The following is a 25,002-nucleotide window of genomic DNA, read 5'->3' on the forward strand; positions in this document are numbered from 1 at the left end:
TTCCCCTCTCTCCTCTCCCCACTCTTTCCTGTCAATACTCTCTACTGTCCTATCAATTAAAGGTGAAAAAAATAATCATAAAAAATCAACTCCTCTTACTTCTGTAAAGAGTTTTAGTATGAATGGACGATAATGTAAAGGGGTATATTGTTCTGTTATTATCATGAAGTACTGTAATTTTAGGCCCAATGCCAATTCTATTTTTTTGTACCCCTTCCCCTTCCCCTTGGCCCTTGAAACAGAGTGTGAAGGGGAAGGGCGGCAAATTTTACCCCTAAGAAATGGGACAGCACTACAACACCTGCACACGTCATCATATGTCATCACAAACCCTTACTTCATATAAGATTGACGATCGTGACTGCTGCAGTAATTCCAGTTGCGTTATTTTTTGGTATTTATTTTCAGGAAATCACTGAGGGCAACAATTTTGTTATCATAACGGTATATTGTGGCAATAAGATCGTAACTGTACTGTGCATTTACACTGTGGCCATATTCATCATGTAAACACCCAAAAAAACAATATAAACATTATAGAACACTGTAAAAAGCTCATTCCCAGCCACCAGATATTTCTGACAGGGGATTCAAGAGTCAACGAGTGACAGATGTGGAGGCATGTTGTGGGACTGCTATACAGGAGTTATCATTATGCATTATAGATAGCCAAATTTAGCAAAAAAATTTTAGAAGCATGATAGTAAAATACAAACGCCATAATGACTGTATTAAATCATATGCTTTTCTGTTGTATAAATACATAATAATGAAAAAATACTCATTTGTGCATCTCCTGATTCGCGTGTGCAGCCGCTGCTGTTGTGAATGGTGTATTCGGAGAAATTTTCATACCCCTTGGTTTCGAAAGTGGTCCTGAAAAATCTGTTTCAAGGACCATTCAGCCCTTCTCCTTGCCCTACGCCTTCAAGCTAAAGAGAATTGGGACAGGGGAAGGGCTAAGGGGTAGAATTGGAATTGGCCCTTAGTTTTCTTTCCCTGATTAATCCCAGAATTTAATTAGGTTTTATAAAAAAGGGTTTTATTAAGATGGATTGCTGGTGATTGGATGGATGTTGGATACAGTGGACAGAGGAAAATTAAGACCCGTTTAAAATTATTTAAGACACACAACACAACATTTCATTGAATTTAGGACTTTAAGCCCTAAAATTTAGTTTTTTAAAGACATTTTGAGACTCTGCGGACACCCTGTTGTGCAGCCATAATTAAGACGCAATAAAAGTCGCTTGAAATCTAAGACGTAAGAACGTCCACTTCCATTCAATACGGTTTATTTAAATTAGATAAATGGAGCACTTTTGACTTTCAAGGCAACAAAAGAGAATTCAATCTACAAAACTAATGCAATCATTCACTTTCCTTCCAGGAACAGTACAATTGTTTCAAGAAATGTCTTTGATTCAAATACAAAAACAAAACATTGCTCAAAAAAAGTCATAGGCCACAAGATTGAGGTTTTACGAATCGAGTCTTTATAATAAATCCTCCAGGAGAGCAAATTTATACGCATCTACTACGGGGCTACAGCATCAAAGCTTTGGTAAACAAACGAACGATTAAAAATGATCGAGAATCAAACAGGTTGAATAAATAACCACAGTGATGCCTTCGTAAGCTCTCACAGTCATAAGCAACACAAATATGATCCACTATATTCCAGTCCTTCATTCATCCACCCAATCGCATCGCTCAGTCCCTCCCATCCTCTCCACTCATTGGCTGAATCCGTTTACAGACATTGGGTGGATTAAAGGCAGTGGTGCAGTTTTCAGTTACCCTAAACTGTACAAAAATAGACGCCTAGTGCTGCTTTATCTAATCTCCAAAACAAACGAGAAACAAACAAAGAGGTGAATAATACAACAGTCTTTCCATAGTTTCGCTAATATATACACAAGTTTTTTGATCTCTAACCTGAAGGCTGAGTGCTTACGAATACGACATAAACAAATAACTTTAATATATCTTTAAGCTCCGACGGTCAATCTAGATCTCTAAATACATATATATCTGTATATATAAGTATACATATATATGTAAAGCACGTAGCCTGCAGAATCAACTTTATTAAGAGGCGACATTCGCACGGGCGCTGCAAAACGTTTGTTCTTAGAGCACAGTGTACTTAAATCGAACGTCTTTTCGAGTGGCAAGAGTCGTCAACAGTTTTGCCTCCACTTAAAAAACAAAAATACTCAAAATCGCAACAGGAAAAAGCTCGAACGAATTCACTAAACGAAAAAAGCCACAGACGAATTCAACGAAAAAAATTTAATCAGTTGAGATAGTTAGGCGTGATTAAAGGCGCCGAACGATCGTTGGTAAGTGTCCTACGAAGTTTCACTCCTCTACGTATCATACTTAACATATCTCCTCCTCCGCTGCTCGGTTCAGGAGCGCCGTCTGTATGATCCGTGCCAGGCTGCGCTGAATTATTCCGGCCGCTTTCATTTGGCATGCTGGAATTGTGAGCTAGCGTGTTTTGGAACTGCTGCTGAACTTGATGTTTGAGTTTCTGTTGGAGCTCTTTGTGATGGATCTGTTGATACTGCGGCTCTTGATTGTATTGCTGTTGGTGATTGTATTGATTGTATTGCTTTTGGTTGTAATGTTGCTGTTGTTGTTGCTGATACTGCCTCTGTTGTTGTTGGTGCAGTGTGAACTGCTGTTGCTTGCTCATTTGATACAGCGGCTCTGTGCTGCCCACTGGTGGCTGCCCAGGGAACATTGAATAGTATGGAGGCGGCATTGCGCTCAGACTTTGAGTGGACGTACACAGATTATGCCTGGCGTGAGCTAAATCAGAGCCGGGCACTCTGTTGCTTTGAGTTACTCCAGGAGGACATGTGATGTCATCACTGCCACTCAGCCCAGCGGTAGAAATGGACGCCTTCAGTGGGACCTAAAATAAAAGAGAACGAGATCTCGGTTAACTGTGATATTCTTAATATCGTAAGCAAGATCAAAAATGGTACAGGATTCCAACTGGCAGCAAAATACTAATTTCTTTTGTGGTCAATAGACCCGTCACAATAATTAATATATCGACTTATCGTGCAATACTTCAATAATTGACCTCAATAATTTTTACCATTGAAGAATCTAAAAGGATCTGAGAATCAAACTTACGTGTGTGTTGTTTTATTTTTATTTGCTTTGATTCATTTATTCTTCGTTTAATTATTTCATTTAATGATATGATCATTAGTCATTTATTTAATTATCATTATATTGATTTATTGATCATTAGTTAATGATTTGATTATTATTTGTCATTTTATTCATTCATTTCTTTTCGGCTTAGTCCCTTTAATAATCTAGGGTCGCCACAGCGGAATGAACCGCCAACTTATCCAGCATATGTTTTATGCAGCGGATGCCCTTCCAGCTGCAACCCATCACTGGGAAACATCCATACGCACTCATTCACACACATAGACTATGGTCAATTTAGCCTACCCAATTCACCTATAGCGCATGTCTTTGGACTGCGGGGGAAACCGGAACACCCGGAGGAAACCCACACCAACACGGGGAGAGTCATTTTATTATGTGTTTTTATTTCATTATTGTTTTCCTAATCTAATTGCTTTATTATTTAATTTTTCCATATTGTTATAATCTTATGACTGTGGATTCAAGTGACACTTGTTTTCATGAGTACGAGATAAGAGAATGTCTCCATTTCAAGGTCTGTATCGTCTCTGGACAATGTTGTGAAGCAGTAATTTTCCATTGCTTGTGGTATAATAACACTTGTTGTATTTATCCTGGTCAGATGAAGTCTGAGCACTGAATCATACGCAACTAAGATTATTCAATAAACTCTGCTCTTTCTTTATCATCATTGCTTTGTCTCCTGCTTCTGCTCCTCTCTGGTTTTCTCAGGCTTGACTGTCAATTCAGTTAAATACTGGTTAACGGGTTTAGGAATTGAAAACTCTGCTGACTTATTGTCCATATACCTGGAGAAACTGACATTTTCTGACAGGATCTGGATCATATTTATCTGGCGTGGAGATGGTGAACTAACTCCATTGGAATATATATTTACAAATTCACACATAACGTTAAAGCCATTTTATAATGACATTTACGTTCTACAGTACCTCAATGGTGTCAAAGTTTATAATAGGACATTTACCTAATAGGATATTTAATAGTATATATAATAGGACATTTACCTTTTAAGATTTAAAGTGTTTATGGCTATTTGCATTGTTACGTGGTTATATAATCATTATATAATCAGTGGCATAAAATGATCTCAAAATGACAATTTTAAATCGCAACAAATTCTGTGACAATACATCGCACAACAAAAATTCCTTAGCGTGACAGGCCTAGTGATCAGTTAACATACTATGGGGCTGTTCACATATCATTATATTTCTATTTGTAATGCCATGTCAGCTACAACACCTATTTAACATGGCAAAAAACAATTCATTAAAAGTAAATAAAATACAAACCACAAACAAATAAATTAGATTAATATTAGTAGAGATATATTAATATTATGTATTATTTTTTACGTTAATATATATAACAATTTGCTGAATATCTCTGAGTTAGTTCATTTCATTAAAAAAAACCTTCTACAGCAATGGTCTCAAACTAAATTCCTGAAGGGCCACAGCTCTGCATGGTTTAGCTTTAACCACCTCCAACTTACACCTGCTTAATAGCCCATAGTAGTCTTGATCACCTTTATTAGTTGGATCCGCTGTGTTTGATTAGGGTTGGAGCAAAACTGTGTAGAGCTGCGGCCCTCCAGGAATCAAATTTGAGACCTATGTTCTACAGTCATTATTCAATTTAGTTCAATTCATCTTTATTTCTATAGCGCTTCTACAATGTAGACTGTCAAAGCAGCGTGACATAGAAGTTCTAGTAAAACGAAATTGAAACTGTGTCAGTCCAGTTTTCAGAGTTAGTTCAGTTCAGTGTGGTTTAATTTTCACTGCTGAAAGTCCAAACACTGAAGAGCAAATGATTAAAAGTGGGACAGTCCATTAGAGTATGTTTTACAGAAAGAGAAATTCTGCAGAACAAACACCAAGTTGGGTCTTCTTGTTACTTAAGCATTACTTGTCCATTATTTTTCTAGATAAATGAATTTGATGAATGTGTGTGACCATTACACTTGCATCTTGAAGCACAATGTTTTTAAAATGATTTGTCAAGATAAAAGTATTTCAACTTTTACACACAACGCAGCTGTAAGTACAAAGTAGTACACACAAAGTAGTGGACCAATGGACCCTTTTCACAAGAATGTTCTGACGCGTTTAGTGGTCATCATAATATTAAATCCTTGAAAGTTTTTAACATTTTGATTTTGAAAAAACGTATGAACATTTATTGATGTATTATATAATCTTTGTGTCAAATTACAAAAAACGAATACGGCTTATATGAGGTGTTTCTAATGCAGTGTCTATGGGGCAGGACAGTAGATTAGAGGTTATTCTCTCCTCTGGCTGCCGTTATGTCTTACACAATTTTTTCCCTTTTTCCAAAAGTCTTGATAACACCATCGTGAAGTTTTTCTTTTATTATTTCAGCAAATAGGGTTGTAAAAAAATATTTGTTGTGCTCTCTCATTCACTGCACTCCAAGTTTACCCAGATGTGACGACTTTTACTACTGACAAACCCGAAAATGTAAAAAAGGGTCTATCAGAAGAACTTAGAGGCAAAGCAAGCACTGCAAGCTTTAGTTTATAGTAGCAAGACGGCATGACAACTGTTTTCATTGAAGGCAACATGCACTGTAAAAAAATCCAAAAAATTTACGATAAAGAAAATGAAGCTGTGGTTGCTAAATACAGCAGGAATGTGAAATAGATTTTAAAATAGCTTTCTTCATTCTACATGAATGGCCCTTCACAAAAAAAAAATGGAAGCAATCCCTTCCTACTCAAGCTTGTACTTCTCGAACAATAACAGAATCTTTGTATTATTTGTGTTTTTTTGTGAGGATTGCCTCTTTACAATGAAGTTAATTTGGATAAAGCATCTGCTAAATGATGTAAATGTAACTAGAATTTCTGTCATAAATCATTTGAGCAAGTTTGAATTTGTGCATGCGGTCTTTAATGTGTTTAAGACTGTGGATAAAAGACAATAATGTTGAAAATTATGTTTAGTTTCTTCCACATCTGACTAATAGCTTTGCTTCTAGGGGCAAGGGGTGATAATTAAAGAACAAATCACTAAATAAAATAGTTTTGCCTGTGTATTTATTTATTTTATTTTATTTTATTTTTTTTGCCAGTAGGCATGAACCACCAAGGATCACAGTTTCAGCCAAAAAAAATTTATAAAAAAAAAAATAAATAAAAGTATGTTCTACTGAAAAAGGGAAGAAAAAAGTCCTCTACATCTTGGATGGCTTTTTTTGGTAAAACATTCCTTTAAAATTCAAGATTAAATTTATTAAGAACCAAAAGGGGAATTTCCTCCTATTTGTAGTCAAAGTTTTTCTCCTTTTTGCCATCTATGCATTTTAAAAACACAATAGATTGCTGGAACCCTAATAATTTATATATTTTTATAATTTATTTAGATTTTCAGTAGTCTTCTGTACATTCAAGGATTTTGGAACTGTTTTAGCAGACCTGCGGTGTGGAAATGGGTATAGGGACGCCTCCACTGATGGTTCCTCTGCGGATGTTGGGCTTGCTGGAGGGTTTACGGCGGATGGTGGCTGTGTGAGGACCTAAAGGCTCCGGATCCATCAGCAGACTGACGGTAGATGCCGGCCTCTTGCTTTGAAACATTTTGCGGTAATTGAGACTCAGGTCACTGTTGCGAGGAATTGTGGAAGATTTATCAAAATCAGACTGGCTGTGAGCATCCTCTCCTCCATGCAGAGAGATGTAGTCATAGTCTGAAAGACAGAGAAACACAAAGAAATGAGGGTTTAATGATTATGATGAATAACGAAATAAAGCTGTAATGTGAGCAGAAGTAGCATATGCAGAGAATGACAATGGAGGACAAAAAGGTGTTCAACCTCAGAGATCAGCAATAATCATTTCAGATGATTATAAAATGTTTTAATTAGCAGCAAACTTTTTTGTGGGGCTAAAGGACCACCAGAGGAAAAGAAAATGCATATTTGTGCATGTGATATAGGATTAAAATTTACAATAAGGTCCCATTACTTAACAAGCATTAACTAACAATGAGCGCAGTGTTTATCAGCCCTCTGGGGTCTGAGGTGATTTTTAGAATTTCTAAGATGTTTTGACATGCTCTGACATTTGTGCTTATTTCAGCTACTTATTACATAGTATTGGCCAACATGTATTTTTTTGTATTGAGCAAAAACTCTGCTACAATAATATGTGAGAAAGATGGATGTACATGCTTGAGTTTTTTAGAAAACAAATATTATGCATGGTTAGTAGGTTTTGGAGAGAAAAAAATTGGAACTGAAATAAGGTAAAAAAAAAAAAACACTGAATGAGCCTGACATTTAAGTAACCAGTCTTGTAGGCTTGAATATTTACTTCACAATTATATGAAAATTATTCTGTTCTCTCATTCAAAGAGAACATTACAATGATTTACATTTTGTAAAGTCTGTTTTGGGTCAGCACAGCTGTATGAGTGAGAGTGACAATGGTCATGAATAATTCACACCTGGAGAGACAAAAGACACTCCCCCACTGGCTAATGTTTACCCATAATGGGCATTGTACAGCAATGTCCAGCTGCAAAAGCTAGCCCAAACTATTTATAAATGCTTGTTGTATTACTTGCTGTTTTATGACCATGTAAACACTCTGGGTAAACTATGTATGTGCACTTATAATATATAGCATGCACAAAAATATATATTTGAAATGGTATAAAACATGTTTGCAAAACTGTGAGAATTAATCCAGCATTTAATAATAATTTCTGAATGAATACGAGACACTTGAAGTAGCACAATGACAAAGGCTTTAATCTGTTAACATTAGATCACTGATCATTGTTTGTTCACATTAGATCTGGTTCATTAAATAATATCATAAGATCGAACTTTTGATTTTAACAATGTATACAAAAACTAATGTTAATTAATGGAACCGTATTGTAAAATGTAACAAACAACAAAAAATAATCTTTAAAGAAACATTAATAAATTAATAAATAATTAATAATCAAGAATTATCTGCACTAATGGCCCGTTTCCACTGACTGGTACAGTACGGTATGGGTTGGTACAGGTCACCTTTATCAGGCTTGCATTTCCACTGCCAAAAGGGTACCAATGGTGGGCGTGGTGTACGACAGAAAGTTTCAGGGGACGTCATTCTCGCTCGAGGAAATGTCAAAGTAAAGCTGTACGGGTCGTACACACATCATACCAGAAGGACTTCTCACAAAACAGATGCTTTTATACACATAAATACTTGTGCATAAATGTTCATTACTAACCTTTCTATGAACATGATTTGATTATAATCGCAGATCAATAATGGGATGAAATAGCCTACTGTAACGTCTGCGGTTATATAAAATAGATAAATGCAACATATAAACACATACAGACCCTTACAGTTGCTGATATGTTACCAAATACAAAAAAAAACTACACACAGCATACATTTAGTACTTATTTGGGTTCAAAAACACGCAACATACAGCCCACAGTCAGTGTTTTTAATCTTTACCAGCACATGTAACCTCTGTTAGAAAGTAATTCTGTCATTCTGAGTTCATAATAGTCCAGAAGGTGATGATAATAGTTAAACATGGCAGAATGTTCATGGTTTAAGTTGCTGAAAGAATCATTTGCTCCTTTGTTTTTTCCAAGCTTCACTGTCACGTTTGCCTGTTTCCAAAAGGATCGGCTATCAGAAGCACTTCAATAATCACGCTCATGTTATTATCATGAGCTCAAAACGTTCATTATTTCAAATATAGACACGCACGCAGCGATCGTGAGCTCTTTGAAGAAAGTGAAACCGCTCACACTTTTAGACGGCCTCGTAAAACAAAAACAGGACACGGCAGATTTTGTTCTTCTTGGTTTTGTGGCTGTTCATCAAGACAACGACAAGGTTTGATTGAGATTGAGTCGACCATGGCTTGTTATTACATGTATATAGTATTACGGTGTAATGTCTTGGCTGTGTATTTAAAAATGGCGCTTCTTTGTTTTCATTCTCCTGCTTGTGTATGCGCGAGTGACGTTTCTCAGTAAACCAATAGCGTTCAGCTATGCATCTAGCTCTACTTTTTGGTACCCTTTTGTCATGCTAGGTACAGGTACAGTTCGCTTTTTGGTACCTTTTGACAGTGGAAACCGCCATAAAAGCGTACCGTACCATACCGGACCACTCAGTGGAAACGGGCCATAAAATGACAGCCCTAAAAATGACTATATGAATACAACAGTACATGACTACCTCATAAAAATGAATCCATCATACACACACACACACACACACACACACACACAAAACAGCTCTGTTTGAGTGTAAGTTTTCGGTTAAACTTAACAAACATGAGAAGATGGACGAGATGCGAGTTGTATCTCATGGCTGAACACACACTCATATCTTACGCAAACAGAAAAACACTCTTTCAACAAACACACGCCTGCAATATGACATGGATTCCCTAAAATCAAGACATTGAATGTTGGTCATTATTGGTACATGATCACAATGAGAAAAATCAAGTCTATGCAATGACATTCAGAAACCTACCATATAGAGGAGGTTCTTTCTTTATCACTGTAAAAGAACAATAAAGTACATTTAACATGTATACAAAGGGCCAAAAACACGCACTTTGGACAGCAATCCAAGCCTGTGGTTTGTGCAAGCGCATTAGATTTAGTCTGAAACTGCTCCACATTTGATACGCACACAAACCACAAATCGGATTACTGTATTTTGAGAAACGACGTCAAAGAGTCAAAACATTGAAAAAAGGGGGGAAAACTGTTATGCAAAGAAACACAAAGAAAATCTACAGAACACTTCAAGCTTAAATGTGTGCACTAAAAGCTTAAAAGGGAAAATACAGGACAGAAATAGAAATGTCTCATGCATGCATATGTGTGTATTCAGTATGTGTGTACTGACCGTGCTGTGAGGGGATGGTGTCTTCAGAGCAGGACGGCGTGGTGGTCTGAGTGCTGTATCCGCTGGAGCAGTGAAGGGAATCCCTGCTGGTTCGAGGAGCTTCAGAATTAAGTCCTCCTCCCAGAGTAAGAGCCAGCTGCTCTCGCGCTGACTGTGGCTACACACAGATCAGAAACAGCCAATCACAATTTGGAAGATCGATCACAATAACTGTAGTAGTGCTAGAGATGCACAGAGCTGCAGATTAACATTTGAAAGCTGTAGAACTAGCACCAGCTGTACATTTGTTAAATACTGCAATGTTACTCATGTAGATGTTTGTTTGAATGCATTTTACACTGATAATGGTGGGCTGCAATGTCAAGCAATGGGATAATATATGTGATGATTATACAGACTGTCAGGTCTTGATGCCCAATTCCGATTTGTTGCCTATATCTGATTTTTTTTTTGCCTGTCTGTTTACACGTTCTTTTAATTGTGACCCATATCCGATTCATGTGCATATCCACACTAGCCACGATGGAAGAAATTGTCTTGCTTTTAACTCTGCGAAATATGAAGTTCGGCCAACTTCAAAATGATTTTGAGGCGGAGGAGGAGGGAAAGGGCCAGCATCGCAGCTTGCGTCTATGGTTTATATATGGTGTCCTCCAACATTCAGAGGAATTTGTGGGTACAAGAGAGATCTCAACTCTGATGGGAGCAAATTGTGACGAGCTTTAATAAGAAGTGGGTCTGAAATGTTCGGATGAGCACACACATGCTCCTCCTTTTATGTCATTAAACCGAGGAGAAGTACCACATTGGCGCAAGTTTAATGGAATGCCTCAAATCCGATCTGTCTGTTTACATGATAGTCGCATGGTAACATATCCGATTTTTATCTGAATTATTTCTACATATGAAGGATGCCTGAAACCGATCTCTGAATATCCGAATGCATGCTGTTTTTTCCGTGTTTACACGATCATAGAACAGATCCGAACTGTCACATATGAGCAAAAAATCAGTATAGGGTATATGCCAAGCTAGTGTTGTTCCCATACTGATCAACTTCCGGTGACCGGTTATTGTGGGTTTTTTTCCCTTTTATACGGTTCCTTTTACAGCATCGATGTTGTAATGTAATTAAAATACAATCAGTTAAATAGAATTTGCCATTCATTCAGTTGCTCAAGCGTAAATATAGTATAAACAGGGCCTATGTTACTTTTGATGGTAATTAATGAGTTACATTAACTTTTGAGTTACTTTTGCATTGCTTTTTCTAACCAGGCTGAGGTTTGATCTCTTTCAGAACTTGCAGGGGTCTTTTTTTTTTTTTTTTTTTTTTTAATAGAGGAGCTTTGCAATTAACAACGCACTGTATAACCTACATCTTTATTTATTTATTCCTCTTCTTCCGTGTGTTCAAAATGATGAATGCATTCGCTCATCTCAATTTTAATTGAGCAATTTACTTTTTAATTTTAACAGCTAATTAATTAAACAAAAAAGTAACTTAAACACAATTTTTAAAAAAAATTTAAGTAATGCGTTAATTAGGAAGGTAATATTATTACGTAACTCGTGTTACTTGTAATGCGTTACCCCCAACACTGCTAAGTGAACTTTATTTATAAACTAATTTCAAGAAGATCACTAATCCAAATCAACATTATAGATATGCAACTAGTAAGTAGTTATCTCTTAAGAGCTATCACTATCTGTTCATTAGCTATTACAGCAGGGGAGTTCTCGAGTTCTACCTGAGCTCAAACTCCCCTCTTGCCTTGCAACAGAAGGGAGCCCTGGGCTTGAGGATCTTATGAGCTCAGGGCTCTCTCCTGGGACAGCATGCCAAACAAGCTTTATAATTAATCGTCAGCTAAGTGTGAACTCTTGAATTAGAATTTAAAGAGATGTAAAATAAAACAGCTCACTGTTGACCGGAGTGTTTAGGCACAGTAAAAGGATGTTTATTTACCCTACCATTGAGAAATTTACCAAAGTAAGTCATAGACTTTAAGACTCTAAGGAATGATAACAACTTTTGTGTAACGGGCCTCCGATGTCACCTCTAACTAAAATCATGTCTGCATTAATAAAATAAAAATATTGTATATAATATGCCACATTTGCACTGTAATATCATGGTATAGCTACAGATTAAAGACAATATTAGTAGTAAAAGCATTAGCTCTGTGCTAGGGCTGCACAATGTTGGAAAAATCTGACATTGCAGTATTTTATTCTTCGGTGATATATATATATTGTGATATACTGCATCTACAATTTCACCAAATGATCGAATAGCACAATTTGAAAAGAATTTATCTTCATTATGTTCAACGTTCACTACTTGCTATTAGCAAACCATCAACTATGACTTTTGTATCAATAAACTAACTCCTAATTAATACATATTAAGGTAGTTTAGGTATTGGGTCAGGGATGTAGAATAAGATCATGCAGAATATTTAGCTTAAAAGTACTAATAAGCAGCCAATAACTCAATAAGATGCATGCTAATAAGCAATTATTTAATAGTGGGCATTTGTCCCTAAAGTGTTACCAAATATATTAATTTAGACTGATTAAGATGATTCTGAAGGGAAGTGAATGATGCATAAAATATAATAAACAAATTTACAAGCACAGACAAATACAATTAAACAAAAATAAAAGTGAAATAAGCAGTGCATCCTTTGTGGTTTTGTATATATAAATGTAAAAATTACACTGCCAAGTCTTTATTGTTATGATAATGCAATAAAATTATACTTTATTAAACTTCCAATTGGCAAAGGGTCTGAATAATTTTCAGTATTTCTCTCAGGCCTTAAAAACCTGCACAACATGCACTTCGTTGTGGTTAAACTCTGCAGTGACTCTACAAATCTTGTGCTCTGAACTGTAAATTTAGCTCAAATATAATCCTAACTCAACATTGCATATCTATACGATGTGACTATTGCGGATACATACATTGCGATACGATGCGGTTGTGATTTATTGTGCAGCCTTTCTCTGCGCTGTTTTTGAGACAAGCTAATAAATAGTCGATGTGGCTTCAGCTTCAAATGACGATTTTACGATTTCATTCTGCTTTTGGCATTTAATATTTCTAATAAGCAAAAGACACATCAACGCTTATCAGCAAATTGGTAGAGGCAAGTTGCATTGATAAGAAAAAAGGTTGCACCGTACAATTAATTATTCATAGTCTGAAGCCCTTGTGTTTAAGATTTAGTTCTGATTCACAGAAGAAAAAGAACAGCATCATTATTGCATTAAAATGATCATGTACCTTGCCAGAGGAGGACAGCGTCCTGACTCTCTCCTCATGCCCGCTGTAAATTTTGTGCAGTGGAGGCATGGAGGTGCCATTTTCTGTGCCCGGAGAGTTCTGACCTTGATCCTACACAACAATACACTTCATTAGTCCTTCTCAACAGAAAACAAGACAACACATTATGATCCAATGTTGTAAAGTCAATATGATTTAGAGTCTGCAAACTATTTTATTATAATGTAACATACCAGCAAAGCAAAAATTCTTAATTTCATCTAATTGATTGGAAAAGCATTTTCAGGATGGTGGAGTTTCTGTCAAGCCCTCCAAATCATCCCAGTGTAACCCAGTGCTAATGTTTCTTTTCTAATGTATTCAGATACTTTGCTGTCAATTTACTCAACAGGCTAGGCTTGTAAATACTGAATGTTGTAAACTTTCCTTTGCTGAATTTCTTGCATAGACTGATCGTTTCACTTCTTATGACCTCAATGCATCATCAGGAGCCATAAGTATTAGTTTTGTTTTGTCTGTATATGCTTTTTACCTCTCAAACTATCACTGGCCAATAGCTTGGATTTCTATGAATTTTATATATTTTAAAAAAGTAAAAAAAGTCAAGTTGAGAGGGTGAGTATTTCAGGGTGAGTATTAACAGCAAATTAAATTGTTTGCTGAACCATTCCTTTAAATGACTTCATATATTAGATTTCATCAAATCTGAATGACCTACAACAGTATAAAAAAACCTAAACAATAGGGGTAAAACAACACACAATTCTCACAATTAAAATAAACAAAAAACAAATCACAAGACAATACAATACATGAAACAAAGCAATCACAGAGTTGAAATATTTCTACTAGGGCTGGGCCTTTTTTTTTTTTTTTTAAATCCCCAATTTTTTCACACAAAAAATGAATAATTTAAATAAATTTGGCCCCTATATCAGCACATTTTTCAAAATTTCGACAGTAATGCCATCATAAATTGTGGAAATAATAGAAGGAGTTTAGAAGAAGGCTTTAATTATTCAACTGGACAAATTCTGACTGAGAAAATGAGCTGGCCAGTTTGTTATTTGCCTATAGGCTACAGTTTTTCAGTTTTAACCTGTAGTTTTAACAATTTTTTTTAAATGATGGATGGTAAATAAATTAGTATTTTATAAATAAGCATTTTTCATATTTCTTTATATTTAAAAAATCATTTAAAATTGTAATCTCATAACATTATTTATAAAACTAATAACTCTGTTATAGTGTGATCATCATCCGACAAGATAATCTAGCAAAGATTAGTGCTTAGAATGCCACTAAAATGCAGTATTTGAACATAATTAAATTTTTTTGAATGACTGCAAAAAGGTACACTTTTTGAGAAAAAAATGGACTTTTTTAATAGACTGCTATGAGCCAGGTAGACTTATGGTCATTATAAAGCAGCATGCAGGTATTTTTATGTTAGATAAGTGTACAGGTTCGATGATGTTAATGTAGAGGTTAACAAGGTTTTTTTCCTCCGTCATCAAATATCAATCCTTAAATGTCCAGCAGAGGGCGCTCTCTACCTTCACACGGACACAACCTTCACACATGCACAATGACAAACACTGAGGAAAACCTTTCGAGCTACGTGTGGCCAGTAACACATGCAACAGCCATGAGTCCATTCACAGGTTCAGTATGACACAAACACACACACACAGCACTACACTGAGTCTGCGCTCACAGTGCTCCTGTGCCGGAGGTGTTGGCCGCGGTGGCCGGAGCGACGGACTGTGGGAGAATTTCCCTCACTGAGAGAGCGAGCGCCTTCCTCTCCTCCGACCTGGAGGAGAGGACTGCGTGAGCGCTGAGAGATCAGATCAGATCAAGGCGAGGAGCAGTGGAACAAGAGAAATAGATGAAATTAGATGGTGTCAAATCCAAATTACAAAACCCCATCAGACTCAACCAATTTCTTGGTCAGAAGAAATATTTTAGGTATTCTATTCAGAGTCTTAATCCTAAAATAGAACTGTTTTAAATGTAAAGGCGTTAAAGGTGATTTTCAATCTGACAGCTGTACCATTGTTAATTTATGCACTGGGCAATTTTAAGATTTTGTTTCCAACGCTTCCTGTCTTTTGGGCTAGTAAAAAAAAACATCCAAATACCCATGTTTATTGCACACTATTTGTGATCCTGGATGACAAAACCAGTCTTATGTTGCACGTGTACATTTTTCGGCAATAGCTAAACATAAATTGTATGAGTTAAAGAGATTTTTCTTTACTATGATATCAATATTAAAGTAAAGATCATCTTCTATGAATATTTTTTTTGAAAACTTCCTACTGTAATTATATCAAACATCAATTTTTGATTAATGATGTGCACTGATACGCACATAATCTAAACAACTTTAAAGGTTATTTTTTCAGTATTTAGATTATTGGTTTTTTTTGGAACCCTCAGAATCCAGATATTCAAGTAGTTGCATTTCAGCCACAAATTCTCCTATACTAACAAAATATACATCAATGTGAAGTTTATTTATACATTTATAAATCTCAATTTTAAAAGAATTTATACTTATTAATGGTTTTGTGTTCCTGGGTCACATTTGGGCAGTATTTTTTTTATTATAATACAATTTAATTTACTGCAGAGCCATAAATGTAATTCTAGTAGAACTTCTAAACACACCAAACTGTTCCTAATAGCAATCGGGTATGTTGTGTTGTTTGTCTAGACATTTGTTTATTCTCTTTGCACTCAGATTTTTGGCGTGAAAATATTGATCATGTATTTATCCAAAAAAAAAAAAAAAAAAAATATATATATATATATATATATATATATATATATATATATATATATATATATATATATCACAGCATCATATGTATTAGTGATGTGTGGATGGCGGTTATATCCGTGGCCGCTGCGGATAATCCGCGGGTCGGGTAATACAAAAAAAACATTATGATGAAATGCGGGTGGGTGGATCCAGCGGGACATGGCAGTGAACCAACAAAAAAGCAACAAGTGGACTGCACAGAATGCGAAGACGAGACGCCCAAAATAACGGATGAAGTGCAAGAGTATTGTTCAAACTTTCAGTTAGAGGAGTCACCAGAGGAAAATCTGCTATCGTTCTGGGACAAACAAGATCGCTTATTTACACGACTGCACCTTGCAAAGAGAATCTTGAGCATTCCTGCAACAAGCGGTGCGAGTGAACGCTTATTTAGTGCAGTGTTTTGGAAGGGAGGCGGAATCGCCCAAATCCTGGCACAGTAGGTGCTATTCTGCTTTTGCACAGTGCAAAGAAAAAGGCCAAGTAAACATAACATAGCTGCCGTTTAGGCTGAAGTGGCACCGTTTTTGTTATCTTTTTCCTGTATCTGTAAAAGCTAAAAAAAAAATATTTTTACTTTGTGTATCTATTTGAAAATGAAGAAAAGGTTGTCTAAAGACAAACTTTTGGTTTTATAAATAAATGTTCATTTAAAAATGTTTACGATTAACGTATTGTTTTACTATCAGAGATGAGCAGAGTAGCTCACTGAATCTGCTGATAGTAATGAACGATCCACGGTGGTCTATCATCATGCCTAAAACAAAGAATTAGAATTATTAATGTGACGATCCGGTGCGGATATATATATATGTGTGTGTGTGTGTGTGTGTGTGTGTGTGTGTGTGTGTGTGTGTGTGTGTGTGTGCGTGTGTGTGTGTGTGGGCGGGTGGATGATAAGTATGAAGCCGCGGATTCGGGTGACATTTCAGCTGATCCACGCATCCCTAATATGTACATTGCAACCAAATTTCAAATTTAAACAATGTTAAAAGGGAATTTTAAAGTTTAGATTTGGCACCATAATCTTCTGGAGGCTCTGAAGCCATTTAGAGTCTTCTCTGGGTTAAATGAAGTTGTACTGTATGTGTGCTTTTGATAGAATTATTCTAATAGGTAAATTATTCTAAAAGGTATGTGTTAGACTAATACTGTAGTGTTGTCTGTTGATACCTGTGTAATGTCTGGTGCTCGCAGGTGAAGCCCGTCCACTGCACTGGAGATGGAGTCCAGAGATGGGACGTGACGCACAGAGGTGTAGTTACTGTAAGACAGAGAAATTCTAGATTATTTATTTTCTATAATGCACAATTGTTTGCTAATCTACAATCACACTTGCTTGTCCAATCAATTTTAAACAACTGATGTCTGTATGCAAGCCATAAAACAGTGCATGTTGGCCTGTTATTGTTGCATAGTAAGCCCCAATAGAAGCATTAAGATGACTCCTTCAGTACATTTTGCGCCAATATTTACATTCATTCTCCTTCAGCTTAGTCCCTTATTTATCAGGGACTGCCACAATGGAATGAACCGTCAACTATTTCAGCATATGTTTTACGCAGCGGATGCCCTTCCAGCTGTAACCCAGTACTGTGAAACACCCATACAGTCTCACATTCACACATGCACTCATACACTACAGCCAGTTTAGTTTATTCAATTCATCTATAGCGCATATCTTTGGACTGTGGGGGAAACCAGAGCACATGGAGGAAACCCACACCAACACGGAGAGAACATGCAACACAGAAATGCCAACTGGTCCAGCCGGGACTCAAACAAGCGACCTTCATGCTGTGAGGTGACAGTGCTAACCACTGAGCCATTGTGTTGCCCATTGTGCAAATATATTTTACAAATAAATAATTATGTTAAGCATTCAATTCTCAACAACAGTCTGCAGTGTAAGCATTATTTCATGATACAAATTTGTCCCACCAAGATGTTGCGAGTCCAGTGGGTCTGGAGAAAAATCACACAAGAACCACTAAGAATAAAAAAATAGCAAGTTTACAAGATTTTTTTTGTATTTTCAGAGTAAAAATTAAATGTTTTTTTCCTGGAGAGAACCCGAAGAGACTGATAAATACATAATAACATGCACAGGCTTTTTGTTCACAACAGAGCGGGAACATGTTTTGTATTGTTCAACAAAAAAGCCTTTTACTTGTACTTATTCTGGATGCTTCAGCTTATATAAAAAGTTGTAAACAAGCCGGTCAACTTATGGGGATTAATTTATTTTTCATCTATATGTTGTTGTTTTTTTTACTCTAAAAGTGCTGAAAGTCATTGATTTGCATTGCAAGAATCAACAATATAACCCCATCCTTGAAATTATGGCACAATATTATTAAGGAATTATCCCCTTAGAGTTCATTACCGGTGTCATTCATATGTCCACTAAGGTTTTTTATCAAGTCTGGACTACTTACTTGGATTTTACTGATGTTTCTTCAAGTTATATTTTGGTTATGGTATGTCATTTTTGAATTCATTTTATTTTATTTATTTTTTCTTTACATATTTTAATTTAATTTATTTACTTTTTAAAATCATTTTTATTTATTATAATCATTTTATTTTCCCAGAGATGGGTTGCGGCTGGAAGGGCATCGGCTGCGTAAAAACGTGCTGGATAAGTTGGCGGTTCATTGCGCTGTGGCGACCCCGGATTAATAAAGGGACTAAGCCGAAAAGAAAGTGAATGAATGAATAATCATTTTAATAATTATATATATATATATTTTATTGTCTTTCTTTAGCATTATTTCTTTGTTTCAATGTGTTTTGTGATTAATATTTAAAATGTAAATAAAAATGCAACAAAAGAAAAAAAGAATCAACAATATAATTCAACATAATATATCAAATTTATTTGAAAAAACTATAATAATAAAATAATGTACAGTGCACAGCATAATTAAGTACACCCTATTTTAAAAATGAATATTTGTATTCATTTCTCAGTAAATATAGGTCATATATTTTGGTGCATTTCAACAAAACATATTTATTAAACAGATATATTTATTGAAATAATATTTTAGTCACCAAACATCTTTAAAAATAGAAAGATAATGCAATTAAATTCACTCAAAATACTGGATTTAAACAAAATTATATACATTGTTGTTTCTGTTTTTAATTTGTTTTATTTAAGATTTTTCTATAACATATAAATTTGGATGTGCTAATTTTGGACTGTTATCGTAAGTTGTTTTGTTAGATAAGCTTTAGATTTGGCTTCAGTGCTGTGTAATCTAACGTATATGCACAAATATAATATTGTATAGCTTCCTTTTAAAAATATAAATTTAAATGAGACATTTGTAAGGGGTGTACTCATATACGTTGAGCACTGTATATTGTAATTATCTTTTCCAATAAACATATTAACTGAGTAATTCCTGATGTCTTTAAACTCACCTGCTGATGCTGCTCTTGCGTGATAAAGTGTTGCTAGGAGATGCAGGTGGAGTCTGATACGAGTAGCTGTAGTCTGAGCCTTTCAGATCAAGAATAACCTGCACATACGCAATAATGATCGAAACACATTCATCTATAAAGAAAAAATAATATCACATGCTGGCCTGTTTAGAAGTCACGCAGTACCTGTTCACTCGCAGGAGGCAGTGTGTTGGGATCAGCCGTCAGGTTGCCAAGATCTTCTAGAATTGTCTGCAAGTGAGTGACTTCGCCAAGCATGCTTATCTCTTCGTCCTGACATTATAAAGGAAAATATGATGTCAGATGATGCTTACAAAGAATTAAATTAGAACATAATTAAAGTCAGAATTATTAGTCCTCCTGAATTATTAGCCCCCCTGTTTATTTTTCGCTAATTTCTGTTTAAAGAAAAGAGGGTCTTTTTCAACACATTTCTAAACATAATAGTTTTAATAACTCATTTCTAATACCGTAATTATTTTATCTTTGCCATGATGACAGTACATAGTATTTGACTAGATATTTTTCAAGATACTAAAATTTAGCTTAAAGTGACATTTAAAGGCTTAACTAGGTTAATTAGGAAAGTTAGGGTAATTAGGCAAGTCATTGTATAATGAATACAGGCAATAATTTTGACTTCAATATATGTGTATTCAATATGTTGACTTCAATATGTACATTTCCAACAGTACATTTTGGTTTCAATGTAAAAAAAATCTATTAAATTACGCATACAAAATGTATTTTATTGTTTGCTTTGTTTTTTTTCTTTAATTAAATAATAATAATAATAATAATAATAATAATAATAATAAATAAACTACAATTTGCATAGCAATTGACATAAAAACATTATTACAATTAAAACTGTGTGATAATAGCAAAACATGCAAATTTACGGTTGTTAAAGGGGTGGTCCACTACGATATCATATTTTAAACATTAGTCCATGTGTAATGTAGTTGTGTGAACATAAACAGCATCTCTGAATGTAATATGCTCAAAGTTCAATGCAAAGGGGACATTGGCTTTTACAGAGTTAGCTTAGCAAAGCCTACAGCGAACAAAGTTTGGAGACTACAAAAATATACATCCGGGCTAGTAAGATCACAAGGGCTTCTGGTTACATGCATTCACCACGCGCACACACCCTGAGCAGCGAAGGGCCGTGGCCAAATGTGTTGTCTAAACGCTGTGCAAATGCTATTTCCACAGAGCTTCTTCTGTTTCTGTATTTGGGCTTCCACAGGACACGACACAAAGAGAGAAGTGCTGACAATTCAATTTTAATTATGTTCAAGATAATTATAAAAAAAAAAGATTTAAAACTCTTCCAACAGAAGAAGCTGTGGATTGTGAGCAAAAACCTGCACATAATTTATTTGTTAATATGATCTATTACATGCACAGTTTCTAGCGTTAACGGTATGTTGTAGCGAGGACATAAACAAGGATGTAAACAACAGGAAATGCTGTTTGGCACTGCTAACAATTTAGCTACAAATTCATATTTATCAGTCAAATCCCTGTAAACACTCACAGTCTTCAGCAGCACTGCAGTGTCTCTCTATGTGGCCACTTTCCCTACCTTATACATCTCAAATAACAAACTCGCAAAAGATATGAGAATGTTTAATATTACTTACACATGCTTATAACCTGAATATATGTGAAAGACACTTGTCAGATTTTGTTTTAGAGAGCTGGCATGAGGTTCAATCGGTGCTCTTAATTTTTCTGTCTGATTCAGGCAGCTAATGCTGCTAACCACTACTCTGACTGACAGTGTTTACACAGCGCAAAAGTGCGTGCTTGTAGGGGTGTGACGTGGTGACATGGAGCCAATCTGTAAATTATTATTAAATTAATATATTTTAATTATGTCACTGATCATAATGATCATATTAAAATAAACAGGTATATACAAACTTAACAGAAACTAGATCTAATCAAAAACAGAAATTAGACCTAATTCAATTTAATTCAGGCTAAAAACAACGTCAAGATGCAAACATTTAGTCTATGAAACACTACAAATGAGTAAAAACCTCTGCAGATACTCTGATTCTTATTGGCTCTGGTTATTTTCCTCTTGTCTCGATGCTCCTGCCATTATTATTTATTTTCAGATCTGTTATGAGGCACTAGGTTCACCTTTGGGCTGCTATAGCCAATATCATAGCAACACCTACCGGGGAAGGTGGGTCTAAAAATAGTAAGGCCTAGTTAAATTTGGATAAATAACCAAAACATGCAACATGCAGAAAACTAATTAATTCAAGAAATCTAATTCATTGTACGATGCAAATTTTCATGCAGAATACTATTATCACAATCACAATATTTTTTTTCCTATATATTGTGAAGCCCTAATTACAAAACAAAAATAATTATGGGTCATAAAAAAGGGTTATCAAAGTTCTCATCAGAGTCTCACCAGGACAGGTTTGAGCATGGTGACGAAGGAGCAGAATCTTCCTCTTTCCTCAATAAGAGCTCGACACACAGCTCTCTTCTCAGTCTCCTCCAACACAGCGTAGCGTGTGTTGACGTCCTGAAGAGCGCTGTCCAACTGCATCCGCACCTCGTCTTTACCTGTACAAACACAGGAGCATTTCATCAGTATAGTTTCATTTTTGTTCTGTTGAACACAAAAGATGATGTTTGGAAGAATGTTGTAAACCTGTAACCATTGACTTCCATAGTATTTATTTTTCTTACTATGGAAGTCAATGGTTTCCAGCTTTTTTCCCAAATGATTTTTATATAGAAGAAACTCAAACTGGTTTGAAAGTACAAGTAAAGGGAAATTAATTGACAACAGAATTTTCATTGTTTGGCTAAACCATCCCTTTAAGCAGCAGTACAAAAAATAAAATGCATAATAAAGCTCAAAACATTTTAAAAGAAAGCTAAATTAAAACATTAATAGACACTATGCTATTATATGAAGAAAATAATAACTTTAGTTGTAGCTTTAGTAACCACCAGGAGGCAGTAGAGTTTCTAAAAACACTGCACACACCATGCAAATATTTGCTGCAATGCTATTAGCTGTTGGAAAAGCCTTGCTGTGCAGTTTCCATTGGTCATTTGCGAGCAGGCGTGACGACAGTTCAAGGGTCTCTAGTAATGGCACACAGGTGGACTGTATGGTGCGTTTCATTTAAAGCCCATCTGTTACTGAGAGACAGACCCTCACATTCCACACAGTGCTCCTAGCAGTGGTCAACAAATGCAGGTTTTTCAATGACTGTCAGAATGGAGATATCAAAATGTGACATGATGACCGTTTCTGTCTGCTGCTGCTGCTTGAACTGTACTGAAGAAGTGCAGCGGGAGAAAATGTGAGGTTAATCACATTTCGAGGTTTGTTTACAGAGTCAGCCAGAGCTCATGCCAGCACACACCATGTGAGGAGCTTTAAACACATGACCTGTGCTTTTGCTCTTGTTTTGATCTCTCAGCAGATGCATCACCCACCAACACATCAGCTAAATGAACCCGCTTTGCTGTTGCAATCACTTTTTGAGCATTACTACATTTTTAGATTGTCTGTGTGTGCGCGTGACAAGACTAAGAAATGTTCATATTCAAATCTATTTCATATTATGAGGCAACAAGGAAATTCAATATATTCTTTTCAACTGGTTTCTATGGGTTCATGAAGGAACTGTGACCACATGGCTGACCTTTTGTGCATAGGTTATCATTAAAAGATTAGGTAACACTTTAGGTCACAACTCACGGTATTAACGAACCATTAACTACCTGAACAAACAACTGATTAGCTGTTTATTAATGATTAGTAAGGTAGTAGTTGGGTTTAGGCTTTGGGTAGGTTTAGAGATGCAGAATAAGATCATTCTTTATAACTAACTAATGAACAGTTAAAATCTTGACAATAGGCAGGTAGTAAGCTAGTAGTTAATAGCATGAAATGTGACCTAAACTAATGTGTTACTAAAGATTTGCAAAAAAATAAAATCTCTGAGTGCCTGTAAAAGGGATAGTATCCCCAAAATGCTTCTTGGAAGAAAAGAGTTCTTAAAGGTACTGTATAGGTTATTCCATGCTATATAATGGCGCTGGGTGGTCCCTTTTTTAAAAAGCTTCCAAAAGTGCATAAATCCATCGTAAAACTAGCCCATACAGTGCCTGGGGATTGTCGCATGTCTTCTACTGTAAATAAATGCGTTTTTTGTAAAAAAAATTTTTTTTAAAATGGCTGCCGAATGCGCTTTCTAGACAACTTCTTGCCTGATCTCTGAGCTAATGTATGGCACATGACGTAAGATACATTCGTAGCAGAAGAGTAATGATACGTTCACACCACACGTGAATAAAGCTTCAAGCGAGTAATTTACAAGTCAATGCAAAGATGCAAATAGACATCCTGTGGTGCTATCAGCGCGATTGAAGTGGCGTGAATTAAGCATGTTGCGCATTTGATGCGACCAACTTGCAAATCGCTCTGGTTGGAAAATCTGACTCTTAGATGACAATCCACGGTGACCAATCAGGAGCTTGCTCTAGTATGGGCGTGGTTATGACGTAGCGCCTGTTGTTGATGTCACGAGGGGAAATCCTCCTGCCATAATGAGAGTACAGCTCATCAAACTGGGCTCAGCTCAGTCTGAAGCAGTCCTGAAAGCTTCCATCATCCAGGTATTATTTCTGGAGGTATATTTTCTGAGGTGCACCTCAGAAAGGATCTAGTAGATTCAGACACGCAACAGAATGAAAATACACTGTTTTTCAGTCTTCCTAAATCACAGCTTCTCTCTCGATTAGGCATAATCTAACCGTTTTCAAGATATACCTTGGTTTGGAGAGGTTTTAAAACCGACAAAATTTTATGTAAAACCGTTCCTAAGGTATGTGTAAGGTTGTTTATTTACTTTTTTTTGTTTGTTTTTTTTAGGACAGTATCTTAGGACTGTATCTTCAGCAGCAACAATATCTAAAGATGCCATTTTAAATTGTTACGAAATCTGTGTTTTTGAAACTAATGAAGACAGCAGGAGCCAATAATTCATTTGATTTGATTATTTGATTTGATTTTTCAGCCTGACATGTTTACTGCTCCAAAATATTATAAATCTTTCAAAAAATAAAATACATTGTTTTCAAAGGGAATTTATTTTGTTGTTTTTTACACCGACATTTAAAAAGAATATATTGTAGCGCAGTGAGCACAATACCGTAATACCGTGAAACTGATATTTTTATCCAAGGTTATCATACTGTCAGAATCTTATACTGGCCCATGCCTACTCTCGATAAAACCATGTTAGCCATTAAGCA

At 35.7% G+C, this 25,002-nt stretch overlaps 1 protein-coding gene across 3 annotated transcripts in view; it reads right to left on the reverse strand.

The window, feature by feature from the left end:
* Positions 1-1,278: 1,278 nt before the first annotated feature.
* The window catches only part of mtss1 (MTSS I-BAR domain containing 1), a 115,774-nt gene continuing 92,050 nt past the window's right edge, over positions 1,279-25,002 (reverse strand). Inside the window, exons 7-16 of one of the 3 annotated variants that reach the window (XM_056460522.1) lie at positions 22,133-22,290; positions 19,858-19,965; positions 19,672-19,769; positions 17,413-17,503; positions 15,127-15,249; positions 13,410-13,520; positions 10,118-10,274; positions 9,737-9,763; positions 6,647-6,918; positions 1,279-2,926 (exon numbers count right to left, since the gene is read on the reverse strand). In XM_056460522.1, coding sequence (XP_056316497.1) covers positions 2,300-2,926; positions 6,647-6,918; positions 9,737-9,763; positions 10,118-10,274; positions 13,410-13,520; positions 15,127-15,249; positions 17,413-17,503; positions 19,672-19,769; positions 19,858-19,965; positions 22,133-22,290 — 1,772 coding nt within the window. In that variant the 3' untranslated portion in view covers positions 1,279-2,299. The remainder of the gene's footprint in view (positions 2,927-6,646; positions 6,919-9,736; positions 9,764-10,117; positions 10,275-13,409; positions 13,521-15,126; positions 15,250-17,412; positions 17,504-19,671; positions 19,770-19,857; positions 19,966-22,132; positions 22,291-25,002) is intronic. The other 2 variants (XM_056460525.1, XM_056460524.1) reach the window with 2 other exon arrangements.

Source organism: Danio aesculapii, chromosome 6, assembly GCF_903798145.1.
Source record: "Danio aesculapii chromosome 6, fDanAes4.1, whole genome shotgun sequence".
Taxonomy (NCBI): domain Eukaryota; kingdom Metazoa; phylum Chordata; class Actinopteri; order Cypriniformes; family Danionidae; genus Danio; species Danio aesculapii.